The 12,049-nt window shown below is 35.8% G+C and overlaps 1 protein-coding gene across 1 annotated transcript in view; it reads right to left on the bottom strand.

Annotated features, from left to right (window-relative positions):
• The window catches only part of Mhcl (Myosin heavy chain-like), a 938,273-nt gene that overhangs the window by 827,016 nt on the left and 99,208 nt on the right, over positions 1–12,049 (bottom strand). Inside the window, exon 6 of the mRNA XM_090376088.1 lies at positions 6,641–6,783. Within this exon, the coding sequence (XP_090232214.1) occupies positions 6,641–6,783 (143 nt within the window). The remainder of the gene's footprint in view (positions 1–6,640; positions 6,784–12,049) is intronic.

Here is a 12,049-nt window from a genome sequence, read left to right as displayed (position 1 = left end):
GACAAAGTTTGTCATCTATTGCAGGAATTAGATCTTGCTGCTTCAACAGTGAATACTATTTTAAGGGATAGTGTATGTATAAAAGAAAATGTTAAAAGGATCAATGCATTTAAGATCAACAATGATTACAAAACAGTGTTCAGGTGCTATATCAAAGATGGAAAAGCTATTAATAATATATGGAGGGAAAATCAGATTCAAAAGTAAGTGCCCTTGAGTCCAATGGCCATTCAAGCAAAAGTAACAAGTATTTATGAAGATATGGGGCTCACATCTGGTGAGTATGGGGTTGGTAGACCCAGGGTCTTGAGCTAGATATCATTTTTCTCTTTTCTTGGCGATTCCCTTCTCTCTCTCTCTCTCTCTCTCTCTCTCTCAGGGTAACTCGGAAATTTTTTTTGGCTGGTGCAGCATAAGCCTCAAGCTTCCTTGCACTGTGTGGCTAGTAATAATAATAATAATAATATTAAAGATTAAGTATGGTGAACACCAAGCCAAGTTCGTGGCAAGCAACAGGTGGTTTAATAAGTTCAAGCATCGTGCTGGTTTCCAAAACATTAAAGTATGTGGTGAAGTCACCAGTCAGTGCTGATTCTGCAGCTGCAGAGTAATTTTGTAATGTGTTCGAAAAAAAAAAAAAACCCTTCTAAATCTCCACAGCTCTCAACTTCCCCAGTGGCATGCTTATCAGCTGGAGAGTTAATTCTGGCAACGATGCTCGAAAGGTAAAACTAGCTGACATTATGCCTTTCTCCTCTCTGTTCTTGAAATTTTTGCAATTTTGTACACTCTTTCCTTCATTTTTCCTGCACATGAGATAAAAAAATACATAATTCTATTTACATGTTCTTCAAACATTTCTTTTTTTGCTTCAATCAAATTCAGCACCCATGGTTGCAAGTGCTGCATAAGCATTTAGAGAAATTCTAACTTACATAGAGTTCTGCAGAACGCAACCCTTACTTAAGTCGGGGAGCGGCTGTATTCATAAAAGTATATCAGGCTTAATGACCAAGTTTTCAGATGATACAAAGGTTGGCACAGTCGTTAATGACTCTAATGACAGTACCCTACTGCAACAGGATCTAAAAAAGTTAGGCAGATGGGCTGAATAGTGCCAAAACATTAATAGTGCCATGTGCAGTATTTTACATTGATAAATGTAAAATACTGCACATGGGTAGCAGTAACTCCACAGTAATGTACCAACTTTGAAGTACTATACTCAGGGAAGTGGAGAATGAAAAAGACCTAGGGGTTATTGTGCAGTCAGATATGAAGTTTTCTGAGCAGTGTGGATGGGCTGCCAGAACAGCCGTGTCAATGATATACAGGAATTTTGCTATCAGTGATAAGGAGGTGATTATCCCTTTGCATAAGGCTATGGTCAGGCCACACCTTGGGTATTGGCATACAGGTCTGGAGAAGTCATTTTAGGAAGGATGTAGAGTTGCCAGAATGAGTACAAAGAAGGGCAACAAGATTGGTGAGAGGAACAAAGGGGTGCTCTTTCCAAGAAAGGCTTATGTTCTGTAAGTTGCAGCTTCTGGAGACTAGGCACCCACATGGTGATCTGGTTGAGGTTTTTAAGGCTTGAATGGTTTGAGCAAGCTCAATGCTGATGGGATTCTTCCTCTTGCTCAGATTACATACTTGCTGGGGCATAAATTCAAATTGAGGAAAAAGGTTGCAGAATAGACTTCCAGAAATTTCCCTTTAGCCAGCAAGTTTTTGATTGCTGGAACAAACTTCCACCTGTCGTTTTGGAAGTTGATAGCTTAAAAAAATTCAAGAAAAAAATTAGACAAACTTTTGAAGGGAACAAATAATAGAAATGGGAAGTGTGTGTGTGTGCTTTTTTTCCCCAATGCTCTAAAAGCTTGCTTTCTTACATCATATTCCACTACTAATGCTAATGCTAAATGCAAGGTACTGCATATTGGTATGAATAATCTAAGAATAACATGTCAACTGTATGGTAGCACACTCAGGGTAGTGGAAAAATAAAAAAAAGTACCTGGGAGTCAGACATTAAGTTCTATGAGCAATACAGACAGGATGCTAGGACAGCATGTGCAAATGTGTCAATGATATACAGAAAGCAAAGATGAGGAAGTGATTATACTGTTGTATAAATGGTTAGATCACATCTTGAGTACTGCATACAGGTCTGGAAGCCTTTTTTTATGAAGAAGGTGGATCTGTTGGAATATGTGCAGAGAAAGACAACAAGATTAGTGCAGGGAAAAAAAAAAAAGATACTCTTACCAAGAAAGACTTCAGTGTTCTGAAAACTGCAGAATCGAAGCCTTTCTTGAAATTACGAACTCTTTGGAAACCATGCACCTACAAGGAGATCAGATTAAGGTGTTCATGGCTTTGAATAGATTGAATAAGTTATATACTGATGCCATCCTACACCTCTTGCTTGGCCAATCCACACAAGGGAACAAATTTAAATTGAAGAAGGATGATTACAAGTAGATGTATAAAATTTGCCTTCAGCCAGTAGGTAGTTGATTGTGGGAACAAACTTCCATCTAGTGTTGTGGTAGTGGGCAGTTTGAATAATTTTCAGGTAGAACTAAATAAATTCTTAGAGGGGATGGACAGATGAACACTTTTTTTGGTTGATACTATATAAGCTTGTTTTTTTTTATATCATTTGCCTCTACTAATATTAATATAGAATTGTTTTGCCCATATTGTAGAGCTGTTCTCCAATTTTTTCCGTTAATAACTTTTAAAGCTTCTGTAAATTTTGATGTAGCAGGTTGATCAGTGGCTATCTCTCCCCACTAATATATAATTGTTGACGCATTGGCTTTTGTGGCCATAATGCACCTCCCAAAGTTTTTGCATTTTACTCTGTTCCAAGCCCGGGGCAGGATTCGAACCCATGATCTTTGAGTTGCCAGGTATGTAAACCATACACCACTTGCCCTAAAACTTTTTGCATCATTGACTTTTGCGGGAAGACCAGAACTTACCTTTGATGCTGCTTTTACAAGTTTGCTGATTGAAACTCCATGTCATCTTTCTTGCATAAACCAACAACAGCCAGTAATGCATTTTCTTCTATCTCTAATTTTGGTTTCTTTAAAGTCAAGTGAGAACTAAATGCCACTTGTGAAATAAACTGAGTGCAAAATCGTTCTATATATATTTTTTTTTTGATTTTTTTAAACCCTTTACTAGGTGCACTGTAAATGCCATAAAGTAATTTAAATTTTAAAATAAAAATTATCTGTTACAGTTACATAAATGTGAATTTTAGTCTTCCTTCATTATTAGTTTGACTTTCGATCTATGTCATTAATTTTTCATTAGCAAAAGTTTTGCCACAAAAAAAATAAAAGGAAAGCTTTTGTTATGCTTCATGAAGCAAATTCTTGCATGTAATTATCAAGTGCTCCAAACCAAGAATTTAAAATTTGTGGCATCTGCAGGTTCAATAAAAGATGGGCGCTATCACAACCTTTGTACTAAAGCAAGCAAATGAAAACACTCACTAGCATAGGAGACAACATTTATGTCTACGGTAAGGCATCAAATCAATGTAGGGTGCAGTTTTTTGATTTGTTTCTTTCAGGTCATTGCTCACCAACAATGAATATAAAGCCCAAATGTGAGCAATAAAATACATCTTACAAAAAGTACACGTGAAGTTCATCAGATGGGAGTTTATTTTAAAAAATTAATTAAAAATATATGCATTTTTTGATATAAAAAATGCATTTTTCATAGTTGTGCTCAAACAATTGAAAATTAAGATCTCATCAAAAAAGTAAACGATTCTGAATTATTTCGGGCAGGTATTCCTAGCATAACAATGGTGGAAAAGGTCCACCATATACCTTATAATGCCATACTTTCTTTTCACGTACCCAACAAAGGGTTAATAATCTTTTAGTTGTCTCACCTACCTCTAATTCAACAGAAATTTTTTTTTAGAAACTCATCTTTAGCAAGTCTTTCCAAGAAATCCAACTTAGTTTTTACAGAAACTACCGTTTCTTTTCTCACCAATATTTCTTTAATTTACATAATATGTAATTAAATTACATATAGTAATTCATATAGTAAACATATAATAAAATTATTTGTTATCTGAAGATAACAAATAATTTTACTGGTACAAATTTCACAACTAATCTCTCAACTAATCAGGAAACATACAACTCAAAAGGAAGGGGAGATGTACTACATTAGCCTACTAGCTGCAAGCATACTAGTCTAGTGCCCACAGCAGTGTACCATAGGCATTGAGTATCTTTTAAGGAGAGAATGGGGAAGCATCACTAAATTACTTTGCATAACTTCTAAGGTGATGGGTTAGACTCCACTGAGTTACTTTAAATTAGGTCAAAACAATTCTGGCCATGTGGTGCAAGTCTGTCATGTCTTTAACCAGTGCAAAGACACCTGCCAGGTGCTTTTTTTTTTCTTCTTTTTTTTTTTTTAATTTGTATAAAAAAATTGAGGTGTTTTGAATTTTCCATGGATTATACCAATATTTATTTTTTTTAATTACAATACTTATTGTACTTTTTAATTTTATTAAAAAAGATTTTAATGTTGTGCATTTATTATTTTTATCATCTATTTTCAAAAAATTTTAAAAATATTTCTTCTGAAAAGTTAAAAAACAAACAAACTTATCAATCATTAAGGCTTATAAACTCATTTATGTCTTAAATGAGACAAGCAAGCCCTAGCTTGTTTCATTTATGACAAGCTAGGGCTTGTTACCTGGAGCCTAAAATGCTGGTGAACACTTCAGGTGACACCTGAGTCAAGGGGTCAAATTTTGGCAAAGTCTGTATCATCTGAAACAACCAAATCCTCTGCTTGCACCTTCCTGATGGTAGGGAAGTTAGTAACACTAAGTAAAACTTCCCCCATGCAAGTCCTGAAATACAGCACCTAGTATACCTGACCACCCTGGTGAAAACCAACATAAGGAAAGTCAAGGTGTGGCATCCACACCTTGACTTTCCTTATGTCAAGGTGTTAATACAACTGTTAATAGAATTTAGCAGTTACAGGCTTGAACCACGATTCACTCAAAGAGCATGTGCTACTGCACTGCACTCGTGCTCCTGACCACACAGATATGTCAGGCTAATAAAGATGGAAGATTATACATGGAAATAAAAAAAAATAAGGCAAGATGTTTCAGAAGCCAGTTAAATTTATTTGGAGCAAATAATGAGAAATTAGCCAAAAGACATTAAAAACTGTATTGCAAACAGTTCATTTTAACTTATTTTAATATATGGAGCTGAAAGATGGGTAAGATATAAAGAAACTGATCAAAAATTTGAATCTTGAGAAATGAGAACTTTGAAAGAAATAAATGGAATAACGAAATAAGAAAATATCTTACTGGGGTAACAAAAATCCAATCAATGGTAAATAAAGCAAACTTAAGATGCTAACCCTCTGCTGAACTGCTCATGTAGCTGACAAATACAGCCAGTGGGAAGCCTAAGTAGGCTTGGACTGGCAATTATAGACTAATGTCTGGGTGCACCTTGGATTAACAAAGGGGTTACCAAATAAAACAAAATGTAATGTAACCACATTGAATGCTAAATATTGACATTATGGAAGAAGGCCTATGTGCACAACATTTATCAGCATAAATGAAAACATTGACATTGGTGTTAATCTATACTTCAAACAGGTGCATTCAAAAATGGATTTTAATATGGAAGCTGTTGGCTGGCTGTAACAGAACTTGAGCAAAATATCTTCTTCTTCTTCTTTAATCCTCTGATTAAATTTTCTAGTTAAGTGAAATGTTTATTTATGGCTAGCAATTATCCAAACTCTGCATTCAGTGATATGATTACCTGTAGGCTGCAGTAACGACAGCACTTAAGAACCAAATATTACTGGAGACGTTACAGTATTGTTTGGTACATGTTAACAAATTTCTTATAGGAATAGTCTGAGACGACACTGTAAAGTATGGAGATCAAGGATTCAATCTACAAAGCTGTACCATTAGAATTCTTATTTAAAGATAAATAAAATGCTCTCATATCAGAAACATTTAATCATTTCTCATAAAGTATGCACCATACTTCCTTGGCAATTGCTTATTGCATTTACGAACTGAACTGAGTAGTATAAAGTTGAGATTATTTTTAAGTACTGTAAATTCTCATATATTTAGATAATAATCTTTTGTTTTATTTACTTATTATTTTTATTATTTTTTGAGAAATTTAACTGTAACAAACATATATAATTAAGTTTAAGAATAGAACCACTCAGCTGACCACTGTATGTTTAAACTTGTTATATAACTAGACCTGAATGATTGCAGAATATATTCAGTTTGGATAATCAACCCTTATTCATAAAACAATTTATAGATGAGCTGTTAAGGAGTAATGGTTCCTTTACACTGCATTTATTTTCATACATTGTAAATAACTAATGTCAAATGAATAACAACCATTAATGTTTAAAATAAATTGCTTAAATTTGTTTTAAAAAATATACTACTTAAAAAATTTTAAATATTTATTAAGTTGCACCAAAGCAGAGAAAACCAGAATTATTTACACTTTACAAAGGAACCATTTTAAACAGTTTATAACTAAACAGCAGATATACGTGGAATTACCTGCACTGATGCTGAAATAATTTGACCTGAATGATCAAAATCGAGTGAAACTAGTTGGGTGAAGCGGGTTGCATTGTAACTCGCTGCTGTCTTGCAGTTACCAAAGGATTCCAACAGTGTTGTAATGGCACTCAATTTTTCCACTTAAAAGTAAATGTAAATATAAACATATATAAATACATATAAACTTTGTTATTAAAGTCTTAATTTTCAATAAGTGACCCTCAGTGTAAAATATTAATATAAAAGAACAATAAAGTTAATAAGCATTCAGCTTTATTATGTTAAGTTTCTCTAAGCAATATGCTACAAACATATTAATGCAAAATGCAGTTTCAAAATTAAATTTCAATTTGTCAGTTCTTATCATAACAGTTCTCATTGTATACCCATTTCAACCAATCTGCAAGGTAGCTGAAATTACACTTAGCCTATTTAAATACATTGTGAAAAGTGACCAGTTAGACAATTTTTGCAACGTTCAATGTGTGTATTGGGGGGGGGGGGAAATCCTTTTTACCATGTGATGTTTATTTAGTATAAATCCATGTGACTGTATAGAATACATCATAATGTGTAGTAACTTTAAATAATATAGTTGACCCATACTACAAGCAAGGTCCAAACTATAATAATTCTATTTAATTCCTATTTAATTCTTTATAGAAAGTTTTAAATAGGAAGAATGGCTTTGCTGCAGAAAGGTCATGGACTCCTGACTTCTTAACAGAACCAAACCAATGATGAAAAGGAATATCAGCAAATACACCAGTGACCAATTTCTGCTAACATGATTGCCAAATTTAAAGCCACAGATACTTCAGTTATGTTACTCAGATGAAGTCATTAATTTACCGATAACACTGTTGCTGCTGATGTTTTGGCACTACAGGAGCAAACAACAAAAACATCAGTACACAAACTATTGCAGTTGGGTGTGCTAAGGGCAGGAACTATTATGCAAAAGATCCCTCAGATCTATTTGCAAAATATCATCTGAACTCATATTTTCCCAAGTGTGAGTAAGCCCATAAGGCTAAACAGTCGGTGGCCAAAGGAGAAGGGAATTTGTGTGCTCAGCATGATGTTGGGGGGGGGGATGTTAAGTTAGGGTGATGACTGAATGGGCAGCTACACAAAGGAAAAAATGTGTAGAGTGCAACCAGTGTGCAGAGGATGACCTCCACACACACCTGTGGTGGGGGTTTGTTGGCTACAGAGCTGTGGGGGATGCAGTTATGTGCGATAGGGATACCTATTGGTCAAAAGTAGGCAACTATATATAGGTGCCTACTTTTTGACTTTCAAAAAAACTGGAGATCAGGCATTTTTAAACAGGAAGAAAACAGGTTTCTTGACCAAGAAGTGAAAAACAGGCAGTTTTTCACAAAAAAATAAAAATAAAAGAGTTCTTCCTTGAAAACAAGAAGAAAAGAGATTTTTCAGAAAAGCAAGAGGTTTTTTGAAATCCACACTGCACTGGAAATTAATTTCACTTGGAAAAATACACATTTTACATGAAAATAATGCCATAGGATTGTTTACCAGTATAGTATGCTTATAAACATTAGTTTATCTAACATTTTTCTTTCCGTGGATTGGATATTCTATTAGATATCAACTAATTTTGACTGCTTCAAGAAAGTGTTGAAGCTGTCAAACAGAGTTGAAGGAAGTCTTGAACTTCAAGAAAGTTCAAGATACTGTTGCAGGCTTTGCCCTCTTCAGAAATACTGAGTCAAAGTTGTGTTCATAACCATGGTCCTGCTATCTACACTTGGCTGTCAAGAGCATTTCCAAAGATGCTCCATAAAGTGACCTGTGGTGTTGTACTATTAAAATATAAAGGTACTGTTAAAAAATCAGTTTTGTTAAAATATCAAGAATGCAGGACATTACAAATAGAGAAGTTTTTGCTTTTTTATCGACTTAAATTGGCATATTAATTTATTTTTTAAAAGTTGCTTTATATTCCTAGTAACAATACTTTAGTTTAAATTGAATTTAGATAGAGATTTTATAGGTTATTACTTAGTATCGTGTGGAGAGGTTTTGCAGCTCCCACGAATGAAATGTTTTTAAATATACTTAGCTGCTTTATTGACTTAACTGTTAGATTAAATTATTTTCTATAAGTAGCTTATAGACCTAGTCAAGCTCCATGGTTTATTTTGAATTTAGATAGTGCGATTTGGAAAGTAAATAATATCTCATGTCCGTAGATTAACCATTCGTAACTTGCTGCCATTGTTATAAAATACGTGTGCTAGCATAAGGTTTAATGGAAAACTAGATAGCGAGTACAGTAGTATCAATTAATCAGTAAAATTTATTAATCTTATTAAATTTCATTGTAAATTGAATTGTACTTTTTTAAATAAATAAATATAGCAACCTAGTTATTACAAACGTAACATCATAAATTAATACATAAAAGTTGACAGGGGATAAGAAAGTCATATAACGTAACTCGGAGATAATATCCGATACCGAAATACATATATATAGTGTTATAACTGCATTGGGATATAGGTTTAGGGCTATATTTTGTATTGGAATTTTATTGAATTTCAAAAGAAATCATGACTCAGACCAGAGCAGCAAAGCCAAATGCTCAAACTAGTGGAAGTGCTGTGGCTCAAGGGAGAACTGAGGGGGGCGGTTGTCCTCTGAATCACAGTCCATTGAAATGCACTGCTTGTTTGATGTTTGTGGAGCAATCAGGAACGGGACATGATATTGCCAAGGGGAATGTCTTTGTGTGTGTGTGCAATGTAAGGAGTGCGAGGAAATCGGGCGCCAACTCGGCATTGTTATGGGCTTATATGAGAGCTTGAAGGACAGGGTGGATGCCCTCGAAGGATTTAAATTGAGGGACCCATCAAGCTCTCAGCTGCCCACATCAATGCCAGAGCTTGCACTTGAACATCAAGCAACAAAGCGGCAACCCTCAAGGCAGAATGCGCTGGTCCCAAAGGAACTAGTTGTAGGTGATTCTATTGTCAGGGAAACAGGGAACATATTGTGCAAAAAGGATAGATGGAACAGGACCAGGGTATGTCTGCCAGGGGCTAAGGTTGATGACATTGTAGGGCAGATATCATCCTTTAAACGCACAAAGGTTGATATTGTTGTACACGTTGGCACTAATGATATCAAGAGTAGGAGACCGGCAGAATTGCTTAACAAGTACAAAACAATGCTGAAAAAAAGCCGTGAGTTAGAGTTGAATTTGAAAGTGTCTGCAATTCTGCCCAGACACGATAGGAGGGAGTATATGATGAGAGCCTTGTCGATCAATTCGGCCCTGGAGAGATTGCGCAAGGCTCAACGGGTAGAATTTTTCTCAGCCTAGTCTGTGCTTGTTAACAGGAGAGACTGCTTTACAGGGATGGGATACACTTAAATAGAAAGGGTGCAAGAATATTTGCTGATGCTATCGAGGCAGTGTTAGGTGAGTCGGAAAACTGCTAGCTTGGGGGGGGGGATACGGACTAATAGATTAACAGTATCCGCTGGCAGAGGTAAAAGTGATTCTTGCACTACTTCTACTGAAATGCAATTGAGCAGCAGCCTGGAAAGCAAGGCAATGGGAATTTCCAGGAGTGCTGGGAGTCATAGTGGAACAAGTAAATACATGGGCTGTGTTAGGGTAACTAAGAGTAGAAACAGGTGCATATATATTTGCATGTACACCAATGCTAGGAGTATAGGTAATAAATTCAATGAGCTTGAAGTGCTAGTCAAGACATCAAAGGCAGATATTGTTGGGATATCAGAGACATGGTGTCACACAGACATAAGCAGTGCAGAGCTGAAATTTGGGGAGTACAATGTGAACAGAAAGGATAGACAGGACAGAAAGGGAGGAGGGGTTATGCTGTTAGTTAAGAAACACATAAAATCTAAGGAAGTGCATCCAATTGATGTTGGTGGACAATGCAATGTTGAGTCTGTTTGGTGTGACATAACCACTGGGAAAGGAAAAATGAGAGTAGGTGTGTGTTATAGGCCTAATGAATCTGATGAGTATAATGAGCAATTGTGCAGAGAAATAGAGTGAGCCAGTAAATTAGAGTGTCTTATAAATGGGAGATTTTAATTTCCCGGATATTGACTGGAATGTGTGGGTTGGTCGATTACACATTAGCAAGGCTTTTGTGGATTTATTGAATGATTGTTTTCTACAGCAGCATGTTCGGGTAACAACTAGAGGGAGTAATACTCTTAATCTGATTATCAGTAGTGATTCTTCATGCATCAAGAATCTGCAGATAAAGGAACCACTAGGTGGCAGTGATCACAGTGTGCTGAAGTGGGATTTACTCAAAGAGGTAACTACCATTAAGGGTAAAGGGAAGGGTTTTTGCTTTTGTAAAGGTGACTACAGATGTCTGAGACAGCATTTAAATTCTATACGGTGGAACCAACTGATGTTACCAACAGCAAATTCAAAATGGGAAGCATTCAAAGAATTAATCTTGGAAGCTACTAGGCTTTTCATACCAACAAAGAAATATTATTCAAGATTTAGGACTATATAGATGTCACATGAACTAATTAGATATGTGACAGAGAAAAAAATGCATGGGATACATATAAATTAACATGTGACACAGAAGCCTGTGATAGATATAAGCTGATCTGTAACCAAGTTACAAAGGAGGTTAGGCAAGCAAAGGCAGATTATGAGAAATCTTTGGCAAAGGAAAACAGCAAAAAGTTCTTTACTTATGTAAACTCTAGAAGGAAGGGGATGAATCAGATTGGTCTACTTGATATCGATGGTTCAACTGTTCAACTGAGACAGAGTGTGGTAATTCTGCTCAGGTAGCTAACACACTAAATGAATATTTTGCATCTAAAACATTCACACATGAGGAGTTATTCAGTAAGGGGAATGCCAAAGGTGTATTAACCTCTGGCAGTACGCTAAGATAATCTTGTCGTAACTGAGGGTAAAGTGGAGGAGAAATTGTTGAAGATATTTGTTTATCTCAAAATGGTGACCAGGATTTTGATTTTTTTTTTTTTTTTTTTTTTTTTAAGAACGCCTCCTGCCTTTTTCTTTATTTTCAAATTTTTGGTGAAGGGGGGGGGGGGGGGGAATGTCTTTTCTGCCCACCCCTGAATATGCCCCTGGTTTGTGTTGTGACCAGGGAACTGTGCTTGCAGGTTTTCTCCTTGTGACACAATGTGATGTGTGATCAGGTTGACTCCAGGGTTGGGGGTGGAGATACTAGAGAAGAAGAGAGGCTCGGGCAGGGGAATATCTGGCTGTGTGTGTGTGTTGGCATGAGATGGAGACGTGAATGCTTGCCTGTGAGTGGTGCCACAGGACACCAAAATGTACTTGTGCTAGTAACCAGGTAGTAATTATTAGTACTTACAATTATCACCAGTGACAAT

Source organism: Mastigoproctus giganteus, chromosome 1 (genome assembly GCF_048544385.1).
Source record: "Mastigoproctus giganteus isolate SK-2022 chromosome 1, ASM4854438v1, whole genome shotgun sequence".
Classification (NCBI taxonomy): domain Eukaryota; kingdom Metazoa; phylum Arthropoda; class Arachnida; order Uropygi; family Thelyphonidae; genus Mastigoproctus; species Mastigoproctus giganteus.
The sequence above is the reverse complement of the archived record's forward strand: the minus strand, read 5'-3'. Positions and strand labels throughout refer to the sequence as shown.